The sequence below is a fragment of the Thamnophis sirtalis genome, unplaced genomic scaffold, assembly GCF_051295495.1.
Source record: "Thamnophis sirtalis isolate CommonGarterSnake01/CBP01778 unplaced genomic scaffold, rThaSir2_p1.2 scaffold_1, whole genome shotgun sequence".
In the NCBI taxonomy this organism is placed as follows: Eukaryota; Metazoa; Chordata; class Lepidosauria; order Squamata; family Natricidae; genus Thamnophis; species Thamnophis sirtalis.
The window spans coordinates 23,026,216-23,046,237 of NW_028261381.1; the positions used below are offsets into that span (position 1 = coordinate 23,026,216).

General features: G+C 40.7%; 1 protein-coding gene across 1 annotated transcript in view; it reads right to left on the reverse strand.

Moving 5' to 3' along the window:
• Positions 1–20,022, reverse strand: part of MAP3K20 (mitogen-activated protein kinase kinase kinase 20) — a 116,965-nt gene that overhangs the window by 3,891 nt on the left and 93,052 nt on the right. The window contains exons 16-19 of the mRNA XM_087709009.1: positions 19,533–19,625; positions 7,878–7,994; positions 3,362–3,436; positions 1,875–2,025 (exon numbers count right to left, since the gene is read on the reverse strand). Of these exons, the coding sequence (XP_087565135.1) occupies positions 1,875–2,025; positions 3,362–3,436; positions 7,878–7,994; positions 19,533–19,625 (436 nt within the window). The remainder of the gene's footprint in view (positions 1–1,874; positions 2,026–3,361; positions 3,437–7,877; positions 7,995–19,532; positions 19,626–20,022) is intronic.

A 20,022-nucleotide genomic window follows, 5' to 3' on the forward strand; every position in this document is an offset into this window, starting at 1 on the left:
TTAGATGTACCATATTTTTCGGACTATAAGACGCACTGGAGTATAAGACGCACCATGATTTTGAAGAGGTAAATATAAAAAAATCGTTTTTGCACTCTGCAGGCTTCCCAAACCCTCTTCACGTCTCGTTTTTTGCACACACAAAAAAGGGGGCATGTAGATTGCGTTTGGGGGCTGGGGGGGGGCAAAACAGCCCAGTTTTTGCTCGTTTTTGCCCTCCCCAGCCCCCAGGAGCACTTTACAAGCCTCCCAAACCCTCTGTATGTCCATTTTTCAAGGGGAGCGGAGTTTCAGTAGGCCTTTGAAAAATACGGTAAGCGTGAATGTACCTCAGCCTGGGATTTTAGAAGAGCAATGTGCAAATTCTGTTTTGTTCAAGGCCTGTTCGCAGCTAGGTGCAGCATGAAAAGATGCTCACTTCAAAAGTCAGCTTGGCCTGGCCCAAGGTTGGGGGAGGAGCAGTCAAGAATTATAAGAAGTAAAGTGGGGTTCTTAATCATCTACACTCTGTTGATTCCTTAAAAAATTCCCATCTCCTAACAATGAAACAAAGAGACCCCAAATTTTGCTTCCACACAGTTTGAGGGTACAAAATGGATGACGATTTCAGGCCAACCTTTTACATTCAAAAATGTAACTTGTCAGAATATTCATGAACTGGCAGAGACATGGCAACAAGTCAGCCATTGGGGACTAGCTGGAATAGGACATGGTGACAAGGTCAGCCAATGGCAACTGGGTCAGCCAATGGGAACTCTTTGGTGACTGAGAGCCATGTCAGACAGCTCGGAGCCTGGGCATGGCTTACCTATGTAGCTCTGAGTCTGTGCAAGAGAACTAATCTAGCTTAAATTCTGAGCTCTGAAACGAAACTAGTCTGGAGTTGTCTGCTGCTCTGAAACTGAAGAACCACTCTTGGTATTGTACATATACTCATGTATTATTATGTATATAAAGAAGTTAATGAATTCTGCAGAATCAGTTATCTGTGTGTGCTTTCTGGATTTGATTTCTGCAACAAACTCTGACATAACTTTCTGATTTAAAGCAATCTTCAACATTAGAGTGAAGTGCTAGATTTTCCTTAGATCTCCCAGTCCCCATCTAGAGGCCACTGAGTTACACTATATTGCCAAAAGTATTCGCTCACCCATCCAAATAATCAGAATCAGGTGTTTCAATCACTTCCATGGCCATAGGTGTATAAAATCAAGTACCTAGGCATGCAGACTGTTTTTACAAACATTTGTGGAAGAATGGGTCATCCAGCGTGGAACTGTGATAGGATGCCACCTGTGCAACAAATCCAGTCGTGAAATTTCCTCGCTCCTAAATATTCCACAGTCAACTGTCAGCTGTATTATAAGAACGTGGAAGTGTTTGGGAACAACAGCAACTCAGCCACGAAGTGGTAGGCCACGTAAACTCGTCCAATATCAGTGTGTGACCTCACAAATGCGCTTCTAGAAGAATGGTCAAAAATTCCCATAAACACACTCCTGAACCTTGTGGACAGCCTTCCCAGAAGAGTTGAAGCTGTTATAGCTGCACAGAGTGGACCGATATCATATTGAACCCTATGGATTAGGAATGGGATGTCACTTACAGTAAGTTCATATGCAAGTAAAGGCAGATGAGCAAATACTTTTGGCAATATAGTGCACTTTATAGATCATAGTTTCTCAACCTCAGCAACTTTAAGAAGTGTGGACTTCAACTCCCAGAATTCTCCCCCCAGCAACTTAAAGTTGCTGGGGTTGAGAAACGCTGTGTTAGAGAGACCATCTTAGCAAATCTGGCTTTGGGGGGAAGACGTGAAAAGGCTTTGTTTCTGTGGCATATGCTTTCTCCAAACATTGCCTCAGTCGACTTACTGGAATTGGATCGGCTCCGCGGGTTGCCTTCCATGTTTGGAAGAGCTGTCTGTATTTTTAGCTGTACTGATTTCACTTCATCCTGCAGTTTCACCTGACTCCATTGCACTTGCTGAATGTGTTTGGTAGATTTGGGAGAGTGGACATCAGCCTATCCAAGAGAGAAAAACAAACTCTTCTTTAAAACCCCATAAGAACAGGCCCCATTGGTCCACATTTTTTAATGTCCGGTTCTGAAACAGATAGTTCAGGTACTCCTCGACTCACAACCACAACCGAGCCCAAAATTTCTCTTGTTAAGCGAGAGATTTGTTTAAGTGAGTTTTGCCCATCTTACGACCTTTCTTCCCACAGCTGTTAAGCGAATCACTGCAGTTGGTAAGTTAGTAAGACGGTTGTTAAGTGAATCTGGCTTCCCCATTGACTTTATTTGTCAGAAGGTCGCAAAAGGAGATCACATGATCTTGGGGCACAGCAGTAGCCGAATTCTGATCACGTGATCATGGGGATGCCACAAAGGTCATAAGTGTGATAAATGGCCGTAAGTCACTTTTTTCAGTGGACTGTAATTTTGAATGGTCACTAAATGAACTGTTGCAAGTCGAGGACTACCTGTAATATCAACCCCCATCTAGAAAAATGTTTGGTTTTTTAATACAAGGAACCCAATAGCAAAGTATTTTTTTTTCTTCGTGCCCTCCCACCTCAGCAGTGATGGACATTCTTTTAACTATTGGGTTTTAATAGAACCATTTAGTAGTCATGGTAATCTTTTCTGCAAGGGGAAAAAGTCACTGCTGGGGTCTGCTTGTGGCAACGTCTCTTTAAACTTGCTGCCAGTCTCTAATTCCTGTGAGGAGTCTGCAGTTTGAAAGGAACCCGGGGTTGATTCCCCAGTTCACAGACAGCAGCTCTTCTCCACTTCTGAGGCAGGCAAGGCCTGAATTTCCCTGCCAGTCTCTCTCTCTGCTTGAATCCTTGTGACAGATAAGAGCTGAGATTTCAATTATTAACCTCAGTGTGAAGTATCCCATTATGAAACACCCTTTTTTTTTTTTTGGTAAATATCCAAAACCCTACTCATACAAAGACTAATTCCCTCCCTGTTATATGTTGCTAAATTGGTTCTGTTTTTTCTATTTTCCTTCTTGCCCCTTCCCCTTTTCCCGTTGTATCTCTAGCCTGCTAATTAGCGATGTGTCAAAAAGATAAGAAAGGTGATCCCTTCAATAAATGTTACCTACCCCAACTGTTACTCAAAGGGAAAAAAAGAGAAAAGAAACTTTTAAAAACTTACATGATCAAGTTTTCCCAGGGAGGAGTCTGAACGCGGTTTATAGCACTCAGATTTATAGGACATTGGTCATTTAAAAGGAATTACAAACCTTTTCAAAAATGAGCCCGAAAATTTAGAAATGCAGTTTTCTCGTTGTGCAATCATGTTGGCAGAATGAGTGACTCGCTTTTATTTCTCTTCAAACACTAACCTCGTAAGTCACTGTGCACTCGACAGTCTGATCTTTTCCTATCCCCACAATCCACTTCTCCATCACAAATGGAGGCTGCAAGAAAAAAAACACAACATTTATAGGTATCCTTTGTCTTACTCCTCCCACTTGGGGGGGGGGCTGTTTTATTTACCTGAAGACTTTTACATGTCTGACCTCTGTTAAAACATGTACATTTTTAAAATCTAGATTTAAAAAGTGGAAAATTTCTGCAAAGGTTGTGATCTAATTTACCATTGCTGAGAGGGTGTAATTTCAGCATGTAAAAGAAACGGTCTCTAATTTTCTGTTTGAATCTAAATTTGGCCAAGGAGAATCCCCTCCCAATTTCTCCTTCTGACAGGTTATGAATATTCATAAGGGAAATTCTATAATTAGCAGAGCTTTGCATGCTTCAAAAATGATTTGGAAGAGATGGTTCCCAAACATGCCAGAGAACAAGCATATCACCTCTTTAAAGCAGCCATATTTTTTTAAAAAAGAGGAATCAACTCTGGCCACATCCTACAGAAATCCAAAGAAAGGTGTAGCTGCTTTAATGGGATGCTGTGCTCATATCCCAGTATGAAACACCTCTTGCAATTCATTTTTGAGCCATGTTCCATCGTATTCTTTAGGATGTGTCTGGTACCTCTGCTTTAGCTTTAGATCAAAGATCTCTCTCAGCATCACTGCAGCGAACCAGAAAAACCTCTGGACAGAGCTGGGATGGGAAACCTTTTAACTCTAGAACAGGGGTGTCAAATTCGTATTGTCACAGAGTCATCATGTGACTTTTCCCGTTTGCTAAACTGGGCATGGGCGTGGCCAGCGCATGACGCATCCAGCCCACAGGCTGCAAATTTGACACCCCTGTTCTAGAGGAATAGTTATCCTTAAAGGGATCCTGTTAGAGCCAAAATGGTACCCAGACCTGAAGCAAGCAATCTATGCGGTTAGAACTTGAAATCAATAGGAACTCTAAAGAGAATTTTGAGTGGCTTAGTTGCTCATCCTTAATTCTGGAGACATGTTTGATAAATACAGTCACTCTCTCTCACATACAGAGTCACACTTCTGAATTTACATGAATGTGGACAGACACCGTTGTCTCGAAATGATGTAAGGGTTTCTTAAATGTAGGGCTCACTTTCTATTCAATCAATTGTCTGTTCAACTCTGGGCAGGCAGTTCTTTCTAGGTTAGTTAAGATAACAGCAATGCACAGGCATCTTTGTAATGATGTTTAAATTGCAGCACCGGGATTACCTAATTCCTCCAAAATTATTTGTTATGAAACAGTTCTGCTGGCTAGCTTTGTAGCTGTTACTGTGCCTTAAGCTGAGGTTGTTCTTCGACAAGACTTCCCCCTTGGCTTTAAGATCACTGACTGACAGATCCCATGATCTCTTTTGAAGGCCAGATCTGGCTGGAAGATTGTGACAAGTTTTGAATCCATATCAGTGGTGGGTTGCCAATTTTTTTACTACCACTTCGGGCGCGCTCCTGGGCGTGTGTAACATTTCTGCACATGAGCAGAAGCGTTCAGGTGGGTGGGTGGAGCCTCCCGCCGCTGCTACTATCAGTTCGCTTGATCCGGCCGAATCAGGAACAACCCACCTCTGATTCATACATATCTGGTGTCATAAAATCCATGACACTTCCAGATGTTTCCAGATAATACAAAGGCCTGGGTCAGGTATGACTTGCATGTAAGGCAGCCTGTGTAATTTAGGGGAAACCTTTGGATTTTCAGGCACAGCTTTTAGGGGGGGGGGGGCACAGGTGGCTGCAGAGCGGGTTTGAATGAAGAACCAGGAAAGACCCAGTGCATGCAAATAGTTTATCTTATCTCTAGATTCTAGCCAGGGTTTATTGGCAAAAATTGTATTATAATTAACTGAATAACTAAATGTGACTCCAACTGCAACCATACAACATTCTTCTTACTGCTTAAAAACAAAATATTGGAGTAGAGTGTGAAATACCTCCTTAGCTAGCTTCATCACATTGGTTACATTGTGTGTGTGTTTGGCCCTTGTAATTTGTACCCTTTCTTAAAGATATTTGGCTTTGTTATAAGTTATAGCTCATAACTGGTGGAATATTTCTGAAGCCACAGACAGTTTCCTTCAGGAACTAGGATTTTACTCTGAGGGACATTTAGCATTAACATTATTTGACTTTATTTTAAAAGCTACACTGTTTTATAAAGTTATTCATGTCAAAATTATGGCTGTGGCTGCCTTTATTAAAGCTGAATGGTTTTAATTTTAAAAAACAAATAAAGTGTCCCATCAAGTCACAAATGAAGAATTAGCTTCTTCAGTTACAGTCACGTCAACCATCACCAGGGAATACCTAGCCAAATTCCGCCTTCCTACTCCACAGGTTTGGCAGGCATGTATTTCTGTGGTCACCGGATTCCAGAACATTCCTGCAGCGACACAATTCAGCCACTTCCCTTTTAGAGGCCACCTTGGTTAGCAACCATTCCCAAACATGACAGTAATAAATGGTATTTCTTTTTCTGACCAGTGAGTGCATTTGTGACCAAATTTCTTGCACCTGGCAACCAAAGTCCTCAGTGTGAAACTGATTAAGGTCTAGTCAGGCAGCAGCGCCAGCTGGCCAGAGGGTTCTAATGAACTGATTAAGGTTTCAGAGCTGAGTTTGTGCTTAGTACTTTTTAGGGATGTGCTGCGCTGCAGAGAAAAGCAACTCGGGAAGAGATCACTTATTTGAGCAATCTCTCAGCTCTGAGAGGGGGCAACAAAAGGAGAATAATTGGCTGGATGCCAGATACTGTGTAAGAGAACTTTACAAGATGGCAGCAACCAGTAATTTTCACATCATCTCTCTCTCTCTCTCTCTCAGACATGTATTCGCTTAGTGACCACTTCATTTCCAAAGTTGTTGGAACAGAATGCAGTAGCTAAACAAGGAGAGAGTGTTGGGAACTGTCACACAGCAGAGTGAAATTCAATGTGTGCATATTAATCTAATTCAAAGATCCCCAACCTTTGTGGCTTGGCGGTCCAACTTGGCTGTCCAACTGGGGGAAGGGACTGTGTCAGTGGTGGGTTTCAAAAATTTTTCGAACCTACTCTGTGGGTGTGGCCTCCTTTGTGGGAGTGGCTTGCCAGCCATGTGACCTGGGGGGAGTGGCTTGCCGGCCATGTGTTTTCTCTCTCTCTCTCCCTCTCTCTCTCTCTTTCCTTCCTTTTGTCTCTCTGTCCCTTTTTCCTTTTTTCTTTCATCTCTCTCACTTTTTCTTTCTTTTTTCTTGCTTTCTTTCTTTCTTCCTTTCTTTCTCTTTCTCTTTCTCTCTGTGTGTGTGTCTGTGTGTGTGTGTGTGTGTGTGTGTGTGTGTGTGTGTGTCAGTGGTGTGTTTCAAATTTTTTTGGAACCTCTTCTGTAGGTGTGGCCTGCTTTCCGGGTCCACTGCAATAATTGAGTGGAACCTCTTCTAACCGGTTCGGTAGATTTGACGAATCGGTTCTACCGAACTGGTGCGAACTGGTAGGAACCCACCTCTGGACTGTGTGTTTGTTTTTGTAGTGGGTCTTCAGTTAAACTTGATTCCTGAGAGATTTTGTGTTAGTCTTTACAATCTGCTAATCTAGGTGTGACATGATAGCAGTCTTTCAATATTTGAGGGATTGCCACAAAGAAAAGGAGGGAGTCAACCTATTTTCCAAATCACCTGAAAGGCAAGACAAGAAACAATGGATGGAAACTAATCAAGGAGAGAAGCAACCTGGACTGAATGCACATGCAGCTCTTGTGTTAGAGGCAGGCCTGCATGCACGTGCACAATTGCCTATGGGCCTGCCACTTGCACAAGCTGAGCTGCACACATGATATTCCCACCAGCCAATTCCGAATAGGCCACAGCTCAGTAGTGGACTGCAGCCCAGAGGTGGGGACCCCTGATCTAATTCATACCAGGAACATCTATCTGTCACTGGTCTTAGATTCATGGCGCTCCAAGCCAGTTTCTCTGGTTTACGATAAGATTTTTGTCACTGCAGACCAAGGAGAAGACATGTTGAATGTTACATAGGTATCATAGGTTGGTCCAGATGACCAACATTTTAAAACATAAAAATGTATTAATGGCTCAATCTCAGATTTGAGGAGGAAGTTGATTGATCAAACATTGTATTTTCGGTGTATTGGAATCCCTGAAAAATGTACTTTAAAGCAGGGGTCTCCAACCCTTGGTCGAAGAACTGGCACCAGTCTGCAGCATGGCATCAACAAGGCCGCACAAACAAGTGATGCCCCATCCATAGGATGCAGGCAGCATGAAAATCCATGCAACCTCTCTCCAGAGAACTGGTCCCAGAAAGACCAGTTGCCTCTTGAGACAACCATTATCTGGATGATTGAGAATCTCTATAGACATTACAATAACTACAGAACTTACCTTTGTCATTTTTATGAGATAAAGACAGCCATTACCTGGATGATTGAGAATATCTATAAACATTACCATAACTACAAAACTTACCTTTGTCATTTTTATAATCTCGACATCAGGTATATTAGTGTTAAACATCACATCTTTTATATAAGTTATTGCGATTTCATCCCCATCCATTTCCATATACATTTTCCACTTGCAATCCTAGTTTTGGAAAGAAAAAACAACATAATAAATTGCACTGGGTTCTGCTATGAACAGAACGCTTTTCTTCCGATCTCTCCAGCCGTCAAACCCCCTCCCCCAATATTAATAATTATATGCATTTTTATGAAAAGGTATATAGAGTTGAACTGCGATACGATGAAACAATGAAAAAGTAGCCTGAAAAGCAAAAGTTATTTGAGTTTCTGTCACATGAGAAGAAGTAATCAACTTCGCTGGTTTGATGGATGGTTTAAACTGAACCACTGTTGCCTGGTCTCTGGAGTAGCACAAGTGGCTACAACACCATTTCCCAAGTGTGTTTCTCTACCACTGAAAAGTACAAAATCCAAAATGCTGTCAAGTCTGGGGATTATCAGAGGACTGGTACAGTGGTGAAATTCATTTTTTTTTTTACTACCAGTTCTGTGTGCGTGGTTTGGTGGGTGTGGCAGGGGAAGGATACTGCAAAATCCCCATTCCCACCCCACTCTGGGTCCAGCTAGGGGTGGTTTTTACCGGTTCTCCAAACTACTCAAAATTTCCACTACCGGTTCTCCAGAATCTGTCAGAATCTGCTAAATTTCACCCCTGGACTGTAACATTCCAAGATAGGTCCATTATTGTAGTTAACATCCACTCTCTTCTTTTTAATATTTTAATAATGGTGATTTATTTTTTTGTTACTTGATCTGTGCCGCCCATAGTCACTTTTTTATGAGGTGGAAAGCTATACAAATTTTATGTATAACTAAGCGAGGAATGGAATTCGGATTCTCTTCTAATATCCCGACGCTGTGGGGCAGGAAGAAAAATGGAAGAAGCAAGTCTCCAAAAAATAAGTTTTAAGCACCAAAATAAAATGCCAAAACTAAAAATATGCCTCACTAGAGAGCAAGAACAATATGTTTGGGCATTTCTGAAATAATCAATGTTCAGTTACTTCTTTATATACATATATACTATTATCACATTTAGGGTAAGCCATGTTATATGAAATCCCCCCCCCCAAAAAATAGGAAGTGGCAAACTAAAGAAATTAAGTTTTAAGATAAGATTGGAAAAGCAAATATAGAAAGATAGTCCCCATCGTATGACCACAATTGGGATCAAAAATCTAATCATAAATTGTCATGGTTCTTCTAAGTCGAGACACTTATGTGACCATTTTTTGTTTTTTGTTTTTAGATTTTTCATGGTTGTTAAACAAATCACTGTAGTTAAGAAAATGTCACAGTCATTAAGCAATGCTATTCTTTCAAATGATCGTTTTTTAGAACTTATTTCTTCTTTGCTCCCCACACTTTGAAAGTACTCCATTCTCACTGCATTCAAGATAGCCTTATGTTTCTTCTCGCACCCGGTTCCAAAAAGGACTGTGACCAGAGATATGATATTATACTGTACATAACCATTTCTGATTTGTTTTGACACATTCTTTCTCCGTTATCATTTGTATCTTGCTCACCATTTTTCTGCCAGTGTATGCGTCTCTTAAAACTTCTCATCCATTTTCCCATCTTTAGTAATGTTCCCTCAAGGTGCACAAAATAGATACTTGCTTTAAAGTGGTTTTTTCTTTTTGCTGCTTATATATGACTTACTCTGTTTTCAGTCTCAAACCAGTGGTGGGTTTCAAAATTTTTTGGAACCTACTCTGTGGGTGTGGCCTCCTTTGTGGGAGTGGCTTGCCAGCCATGTGTTTTCTTTCTTTCTTTCTTTCTTTCTTTCTTTCTCTCTTTCTTTCTTTCTCTCTCTCTCTCTCTTTCCTTCCTTTTGTCTCTCTGTCCCTTTTTTCTTTTTTTCTTTCATCTCTCTCTCACTTTTTCTTTTTTTCTTTTTTCTTTATTTATTTCTTCCTTTCTTTCTCTTTCTCTCTCTCTCTGTGTCAGTCTGTCTGTCTGTCTGTCTGTCTGTCTGTAGCAGTGGTGGGTTTCAAAATTTTTTGGAAATTTTTTGGAACCTCTTCTGTAGGTATGGATCTGCTTTCCGGGTCCACTGGTGGAATCTCTTCTAACTGGTTTGGTAGATTTGACGAACCGGTTCTATCGAATAGGTACGAACTGGTAGGAACCCACCTCTGTCTCAAACACTATGTGGTCTTAATGTAATAAATTTCAGGTTTATACGCCTTGCATCATACAAACTAGCTAACATTTGTTAGTGATTTCTTCTTTCAAATCCCTGACTCCCCTTGTCTCTTTGCCCTTTTGACTGCCCTACACCATAACACTCCTTGCCACTAGTGGTGGCGGCATCAGTACTGGGGCTGAGAAAGAGGCCTGGGGCCTTCAGCAGTCTCAGCCATTTGCCACTATTCCTGGGCTTCTACTTTGCTCTCCTGTTGCCACTGCCACCAAAGAATAATGCCTCAATCCCCAAGCCACAGCCTGCCACCCCCACCCCCAGTGCCACAGTTGAAAGCCCCATCTGTTCCCACCATTCTCCTTTCTGCTAATTCTGCTGTCCCCAACTGACCTTCGCCAACTTCCTCCCGCTGCTGATGAGGTGTGTGCCTCGCCTTGCCTTTATGCAGGCAGATGCTGGCTATGTCAGATCTTCCTGCAGCCCCTCCCCCAAACTGCAATCAATCGCACCATGGCTTCTGGCTGCCGGCATTGGCAGCTAGGCAATTGGTTGGCAGCTAACTGTCCCAGGCGGCGAAAAGCCCAGGTCGAACCCTGCTTCGGCAAATGGGCCCTGCCGAAGCGCTATGATGCACTGGCCAGGGTGAATGTGTGAAGGAGAAAAGGCAGTGGTGAATGGTCGGAGACGGAACCCTGCCGGAGAAGCAGGCGTGGCCAAGGGTAGGAGTCAAAATGGGGTGGTGGTGAACGTTTAACAGAATTCTTTAAATATGCGACAAGAGAAAATGGCAAGTCCTCACAAGTCAAAGCAAAGCAAGGAACTGTGGCGGTATTGCAGTGCAATCTCAAAAGCCGAGTCTTCTGATTTCATTGAAAATTACACCCATTTAAACATGTACAAGATTGGATTTCAATGCGTTTTCTTGCTTTTTCTCATTATGCTGGTCCATAAGTCTAATTTTAGTAGGCCAAAGGAAATCCAGTTCCAAGTACTCATTTCTGCATATTGCCAGAGGTATAAAGAATGCAAACAAATGATGGTAAATGTAAATAAGCCCAGTTTTAAAAAAAATCCTCTCTCCCTCTCTCTCTCTCTCTCTTCCCCCCTTCCCCTCCTCTCATTGTTTGCTAATTTAGGCTAACAAAAATAACTATAAATAACATTTCATTACTAGCATGTTGATAACTATATTGCATTTCTGAAATGCAATGTAGTTATCAATATGCTAGTAATGAAATGTTATTTGTCGTTCCAGTCTTCCATAATTCACTGAATTTGGTGACTCTGGTCATTATGGTTATTGATGTCAATCATATCCTATTAATACTGCCCTGGAAGAAGTACACTTTCCTTCTGGGAATACAGAACTTGTCTACTGGCCTGAGACTATTCCATCTTCCCATTTTAAACACTCTTTGCTCCATCATGGTTTTGTCATCTATAAGTCACAACATAGAAAAGGCCAAGAATCCCTGATGAAGATGATAGTGATACCATATATTAAACATTACTGAGACATTACATTAATATTTAGGAATTTACTATAAATTGTATTTCATGAATTTAGTATAAGTAGAACAGTACATGCTTTGCAAATATTGGGAAGAAGTGCCTTGGATCTTACATGAACATGGACCTCTCTGCTGAGAATCAACTCATTTGAGAGGTACTTAAAGCAGTGGCATCTATTATTTGGCTCACTCAGAAGAAGACAAAGCTGCTTTAATGAATAGCTCATGCATGATCGGAAGTACTTCTGAACCCTTTTGGAGGGATGCGCGGCTCTAATTGTAATCACCAATGCTCATTCTGTGATTTAATGCTCTGAAGAGCAGCTCATAGCACTGGGCGTAAGAATGATGCTCTTTAAAATACAAAAGAACTGGATATATCCTATAGAAGTGAGACAAGTGTACTCCCACTGAAAAGGAAAACAAAGCTTTGAATCACATGGAGCGAATCCAATCGTGCTGCAGATTTTGCAAATGGCTATTGAAGGATGACGCAAGAAGGAAACAGCTTCAAGCCAAGGCAAGGCAAACCTGATCTTTAACGAGAGTGAGATGCCCAACTCCAGCAGATAATTGTGGAGGCAAGAAAGGACAGCAAATTATTAGTTATTTGGATTATTATTAGCATCATTGCAATCATCTTATTTTCATTGCCAGAGGAAGAAACTTTTCTGAGGGAAGTTCTCTTTCAGGTTCCAGAAATGACCACCCAGCCATGAGTATGGTGACCTTTGAGTGGAGTCCATGGATTTTCCATTGTTCCTCAGGTGATTGTGGGTAGCTACTGTACTAATTTTGCCTCTGTCAAATAGTGACAACCCATTTTTTAAAAACAGCTGTTTTTTTAATAAGTTGGCCACCTGCAACATTTGTCCAGATGCTGAACTCTACTATGAATGTACACCGCCTATGTTCGGACTTAAGCATAGTACACAAAATTATCCGCTACAATGCCTTACCAGTCAGTGACAACTTCAGCCTTCAACCACAATAATACAAGAGCACACAACAGATACAAACTCAATGTAAACCGCTCCAAACTCAACTGCAGAAAATATGACTTCAGCAACAGAGTGGTCAATGCCTGGAATGCACTACATGACTCTCTTGTTACATCTTCAAATCCCCAAAACTTTAACCTTAAACTGTCTACTACTGATCTCACCCCATTCCTAAGAGGTCTGTAAGGGGCGTACATAAGCGCACCATCGTGCCTACCCTCCCTGTCCTACTGTCCCCCATTTATTCGTCCCCATTTCATTCATACTCACATTTATTCTTATACCTATTATCTTGTAAACAATTGACAAATCAAATAAATAAAATAAAAAAAATATGGTCGAGGTTCACAGAACTCTGCTATGGTTTGTGCTACAGTACATTTATAACTTGAAAGAGGAATGAGTTGTTTCAGAAGCTTTTATTTAGAAGGTATGATAGTATAGTTCAGATTGATATTGTGGTAAACTACAAAAACATATACATTGGGGTGGGTGGGAGGAATTGAACTGTTGGCAAACGGGCATTGCAAAATACAACCTCAGAGGCATATGGCCCTAAACAAGGAGGCCTGGTCCTGTTGGTGTAAATGTAGTAGCACGTTAATAATTTGGACCCCCAGTTGTTCCTTGCATTCTTTGTGAGGAGGTATCTCAGTTTCCGAAGCCTGCTGTTTTAAAGGCGATAAGAACAGGAGGAGCCTCTATAGTCTTAGCACCTGGGTTATTTATCATTAAAGCAAACGCTTGCTACACTACATTTTATATGCCAGATTTTTAAAAAGGAGGAACACAAGTATGGTTAATTTGCTTCTCTTCTTTATATATAGTGTCATGACCCACCACTGCTTTGTCCCACGAGAGGGGGGGGGGATGAGGAGGGAGAGAGGGAGAGAGAAGAGATTTTTTTTTTAAAAAAAATCACAACTCAAAAGAAATCTGTAAGAAACTCTCCCTCAAAATTCCATTAATAACCTCTCAGCGCCTGTTTAGGTTGCAGGGTCTGGCACTAAGAATGTTTTAATCTCTTTCAGCAAAACAATGTCTCATAATGATGTACAGGACGCTTGCGGTCCTGATGAAGAATCATACATAATTCAGCACCTTTCACTTGGCACCACTGCGATATCCTCATTAGCCGTGGCTCACGGTGTCTGTCAGATGGTGTCCATGCGAACGCAGGCATTATATTGTCTTTTGAGATGTGCAGCTGCTTCCATGACACTGCCAGTACATAAAAACATGACGCCAGTTTGTTTTATTTAGTGCTAAACCTTCCAGTTTGTAAAAACAAGGCTGACACGCAGCCTGACACGAGGCAGGGAAAATAATTAGCTCTCATTTTCTCAGGCTCCTATTTCCTTCTCCCTGCTGTGCTCCCTTTCCACTAAACCACCACATGTCAGTCGAAATGGGAGGCAATTAGTGGGCTCATTTCAGTCCCCACAACTGTGCTGAAAAGAAAGTATTTATGATGGCACAATGAGCAGCTGAAAGATTAAATAACATTTGCCTTTTGAAAAGAAAATGACTTCTAGCTAAATGGGCAATTTTTGATTATTCTCAAACAAGCTTAGAGTAGTTTGGCTTTTTAAAAAAAATACAAGAAAGGAAAATGAGTCATTTTTAGGTGAAAGAATCAAATAAAACTTGACACAGTAATGCAAATAACTGATGTTTTATTGCAAAATATGTAAATGTGTTATAGCCTTAACAATGGCCTCTGTCTTGGGTCGAGGGAGACTGCTGCCAAGTAAGTCACCCATACAGGAAAAGGTTGCTAAACAGCAGGTTGTTGTTGTTGTTGTTGTTGTTATTGATTCCCATTTTTAATAGTATTAGGGAAAAGATTTTCATTAAAAGTAATAAACAAATAGAGTGAAGCATCAGTATATTTAAGTTGTGGGGTTTCTGTACTACAGGGACTTTTCCCAGATGTCAGAAAGTATTCCAAATCTAATGCAATTTTGGCTGAGAATGGTAGAATTAAGTCCTTGAATGTAATTAAAACAGGCTGTATTTTTTTTAAATGAGAGAAAAATGCTTTGCTTGCTGTTCTCTTTATTTTGAGTATTGTAAGGTGGAATTTATGCATAACAACGACTTGTTTAGGTACTAGGAATAGCTGTGTGTCTCAAGCCCTTTTAAAACAGCAGGTTTCAGTGGGTTAGATGGAGAAATTCTACGAAGGAAAATTATTGTTTAAAGAAAAACACCCAGGATTTTCAGGATTTTCCATCGCCTAAGTGACTGCAAGAAGATATATGTAAAAATCTTAATGCTTGCACGGATGCAGCTTCTGTGAAGAACACCAAAAGTTAGGAAGTTGGGATGATGCTATACTGTATAGTGATGTTGTCATGACGGCTTACAATTTGAGTGCCTAATTTAAGATGAGCGTGTTTATAGAGCCCCGTTTTATTTTTCTAGGATATTTGAGATACTATCTCAAGGGTTTAAAAGACGCATTTTTCAAGTTGCCAAAGTTTTGTTTTTATTCAGTTCAAAAACTTTGTAGAGATCTCTATAAATTCATCATCTAGATCAGTAATGGCTAATCTTTTCCAGACCAAGTGCCCAAAGCATTCAAACTCCCAAAATACAACACGCCTCCCCCTTGCGCATACACTCCATCCTGGCGCATGCACGCACAACCCCCCACATCCGCCCCACCCCCATGCATGCGTGTGTGACCATACACACACATGCCCCACTCTTTGCGCAATTGCATGCGGTTCCCCCACCCATGCGGGCGGCACGTGCATGTGCAGCAGAGACCCAAAGGCCAGCTGGCCAGCAGGAGGCACACATGCATGCACAGCCTAACTGGGGTGATGGCTCTTGTGCCATCAGAGAGGGTGCTGCATGCCACCTCTGGCACGCATGCCATAGGTTCACCATCAGAGATCTAGATTATAGAATGTTCTAAATATTGTTTATTTTTAAACAATATTTTTATTGTTATTTCTCTTAGCCCTCCTCCTAAAACTGTCCATTGTGAACAATCTAGAAATAATACAGTGTCAACTATTTGCTGAGAATAGAATGGTCTATGCTCTTCTGAAGCTATTCTTTTTCCTTTGTAAGGCTGTCATGGTAGACATTTTCGTCATGTTCTTCTAGGCAGGTTTTTCTACATTGGAATAGATTTTTTTCAGTTAGAATGAGTTGAGTGGGATCTGTGTGTTCCATTATTCTCAAGGGACTTCCAGTGGAGCTAGTGGGCTGTCATACAACAGAAATTTTCATTGATTCTACTTTCTCTGCTGTGAGGTTTCCCTAGCTGAACAGAAAATACTGATGATCAAGGGAAGCAACCCTAAAGTTGCAGGGAGTGGGAAGAATGTATGCAAATTATTGCCTCAAGCCCCACCCGCATCTACCCCAAGCGGACAGCCTCTCTTGAATCTCAACACACACACCCCGCCCCATACAAATGAAAAATTTCTGGTGAACAAAACTAGAGTCCTCTCTGAATTCCCAATAATTGGCTGAAAGGAACAATTATTGCTCTTTCAGTAAAAAGAGTTCAATGAATTATATATATATATATATAGAGCTCCAGCTCTATGTAAACGTGTTTTAGTTCTCAATCTGAATGTTCTTATTTTATTAGGAATTGGACTAAAGTTACTAGCAGAGGGGTTTTCCCAAAATGTTTTCCAGTCAGGGTTTGAGACTGTACTGAATAAACAGGAACTTGAATTATGTTTAAACTAGTACCATTCTACATCATTGGTTTCTCTCATGTAGAAGATGGCCTGATTATATAGGAAGAAAACTGAAACATAAGTTCATTTCTCCCTCCCTCCCTCTCTCTCTTTTCACTCCCTCCCTCCCTTTCCCTCTCCCTCTCTCTCTCCCCCTTTCTACCCCTACTCTTTTATCCATAAATCTAGGAACTGAAGCAATAAAGTTGCTTTTTTAAGCATGGTTGCTTAACAAGATAGTTGCTAAACAAGGGTTTATCTGTAAACAGGTTACCTGAAATGCTAAAGTTGTATTATAAAGATTACTTGATTGTGTAAGCAAGGTGAACTGCAATCTCTCTCTCTTTCTTTCTTTCTTTCTTTCTCTCTCTCTCTCCCTCCCTCCCTCCCTCCCTCCCTTTCTACCCCTATCCATAAATCTAGGAACTGATGCAGTAAATCATGCAACTTCTTAGAAATTATTTAAAGGACCTAGTTCCAAAGTTATCTGATTATGTTCTATATTGCTTGTACAGCAGAACCCAAGGATGAACCTGTGATCTCTTACAGAATTGAAGTGAAGCCGGTGAAATAAATCCAGTAACACTTTATTGGATTTGTTTTGTGCATCTCTCTCCAAAGCAGTATAATAAAAAGAGCCAAACAAACATAGATAAGGTAAAATATAATCTACAGATTCATAATTAAATATAGAGTAATTAAAAGCTATCGGAAAAGACAGAACTCTGGAATTCTTCAAATTCAACTCTAAAATGATTCTTTAGACCAAGTGAAAACATAGCAACATTTTAAACATTGCCTGTGACACTTCAAGGAAGCCATGTCTTTCCCCAGAATCTATGTGATGCTGGAAAAAGATGCAATCACTTTAAAAAGTTGCAAACAGCTGCTCCTACATATATTTTTTTTGGAACTAAATCTTCAGTCCTGCAGAGTCTTTCAAACAGATTGGTCTCAAGCAGACTTAGTTACTGTCTGTGGTTCATCATTTTTTTATTCATTGATTTATGGATCTATATTCACCCTTACGTACTTTCCCAAATTCAAGGCCAACAGCTTAATCTCTACACCAAATTCGCTTTCATTCTTTGAGTTTTGCCTAGAAATACAAATAGCCATCAGTGGAAATGCACTAAGAAGGGAGTCACATACACCAGCCTCATAAAACCTGCTTTGTTCATTAAGTGGATGAACTGAGATTTCCTGAAACAAGTTAGTCTTACATAAATATATATTAAGGGATTTATCACCATGGCCAAATCTGATCTACTCAGGAATGGATAAAGCTTGCATGGTACTCTTTCCTTTGCAGACATTCTTCTTATCACCCCTAAAACTTAAATATTCAGATTTAAGGCTTATTCCAGGAATATTATTTATTTATTTATTTATTTGACTTATATACCGCTTCATAGGGCTAGCAGCCCTCTCTAAGCGGTTTACAGATTTTTTTAGCAAATTGAGTCAGCAACTTGCCCCCACAGTCTGGGTCCTCATTTCACCCACCTCGGAAGGATGGAAGGCTGAGTCGACCTTGAGCCGGTGAGATTTGAACCGCTGAACTGCAGATCAGTCAGCTGAAGTGGCCTGCAGTACTGCACCCTAACCACTGCGCCACCTTGGCTCAGCTAATAATCCCAACAGCAAATCTGAGCCTTCAAAATTAACTCAAATCAGAGTTTTGCTTTAGCTTAAAGTGCCTGTACCTGGATTAAGTTTTCAACATCCATCCATGTAGAATTTTAATCACAGATCGGCGTATATTGAACGTATCCCAGGTTTCCTGGTGCAAATGTCTCAGCTGAGGTCTATTGTTCTATCTTGATAGATCTGATCTCAAATTGCTCATCACCAGACAATCAGAAATAGTAAAACTGGCATTATCGGGACTTTATTATTCAAGTAATTATGTAACAAACACAACATTTCAAACTCTATGAGCAAACATGCCAAAATACATTCTTGCAGTTGAGAATTCCAGAACAGGCAGTCCTAATTTAACAACCACAATTGGGACCAACAATTGTGGTTGCTAAGCGAGGCAATTGCTAAATGAAGCCATGCTGCTTTCCTTTGCTTTCCTGACCTGTAAAGGTAATAAATGCCAGGATTTGTCACCAAATTGCTTTTTCATCACTGTCGTAACTGTGCATGGTTGCTAAACAAGATAGTTGCTAAACAATAGTTTACCTGTAAGTTATATTTTAAAGGTTAACTGATCATGTAAGCAAGGTGAACTGCAATCTCTCTCTCTCTCTCTCTCTCTCTCTCTCTCTCTCTCTCCCTCCCTCCCTCCCTCCCTCCCTCTCTCTCTCTCTCTCTCTCTGAAATGTCGTAATAAGCATGACAAAAGAAAGTTCCTTATAGATATCATGGCAGTTGTGTACAATATATGTTGCATCTTTTGGGGATAAAATACCTCAAAGATATATCTTTGGGATGTGGACTCATCTTATGGCATGTGAGCATTATGCTGTAGTTCTAGAAACCACAACCACAGCACCCCACAACCCTGATCAGTATCACAATGTGAAAACAAAATTATTTTTCTTACATAGTCGAGTTTGTCTGTAATGGAGAATTACAATTTAACATCAGCTTATATATCAAGACTTTTAATCAAAATTGTAACCTTAGTTTGAAATTATTTTAACATTCTGGCTAATAAACTGACATTAAATCACAGTTCTTCACTTTAGATATAACAACTATTTCCATTTTTTTAAAGTCACAGATAAGCTCTGAAAAAGAGAGGCAGAAACAATAGGATGAGTTGTCATTTCAAATTTCAACTTATTGGCTCTATGAAATTAGGCAAGTCCTGCACACCAGAGGTAGTGGGTTGCTCCCGGTTTGGCCCAAATCGGGTGAACCAGTGGTGGTGGCGGCAGGTGGCTCCGCCCACCCACCCAGATGCTTCTGCGCATGCGTAGAAGTATTGCGCATGTGAGCACGAGCATACCGGTAGCCTCAGGATTTGCAACCCACCTCTGCTGCGCACTGAGAGTTTTTGGTTTTGTACCAAAGTGCTTACACTGTGCACAGGAAAAGCTCTGTGTGAGTCTGATAGAACAAGTTTTGTACCTTGCTGCATTGTAATTACATTTTTACCATGAAATGAACAGAGAGAGGAGTTGTGTTGCAACGAAGAAGTTATCTTGTGAAGATTTTAAGGACAAATTAATTCTGCTTCAGAAGGAAATAAGCAAAAGGAAATGTTCATTTATTTACCTGAGGACCTTTTCCAGGTTTTAAATGGTAGCCAAAAACAAGCTCCAGATTCAGCACTTTCACCTCACTGGCCTCATTTTCACTGGCAGAATCCTGAAAGAACAATTAGTCATTCTGGTTCACCTCAAACATCCGTTTAAATTCAAGACTATCATTTGAGTTGAATATTTCACCATTTTGCAGAGTCTGGCTCAATTTAAATCCTGAGCGTAAGAAACCAATTTGTGTTATTCAGGCTTTAAAAGCAAGCCTGTAAATCTCTAAGATATTCCCTATGCAGCAGGGCCAAAAGTGATCAGGAATCCCAACAGGGAAATCCAGAATTGTGCACCTGGAAGGCAATCTCACGCATTAAGCCTTGATCTTCCTCTTTTCTCATAGGGAATCCCATAAAAAAATCTCAAGAAGTTGAAAAGTTCCACAAAACATTGTCTACTGCATCTGCACCCCTATCAGTGGGTGGCAGTTGAATCAAATAGTCAAAACCTGA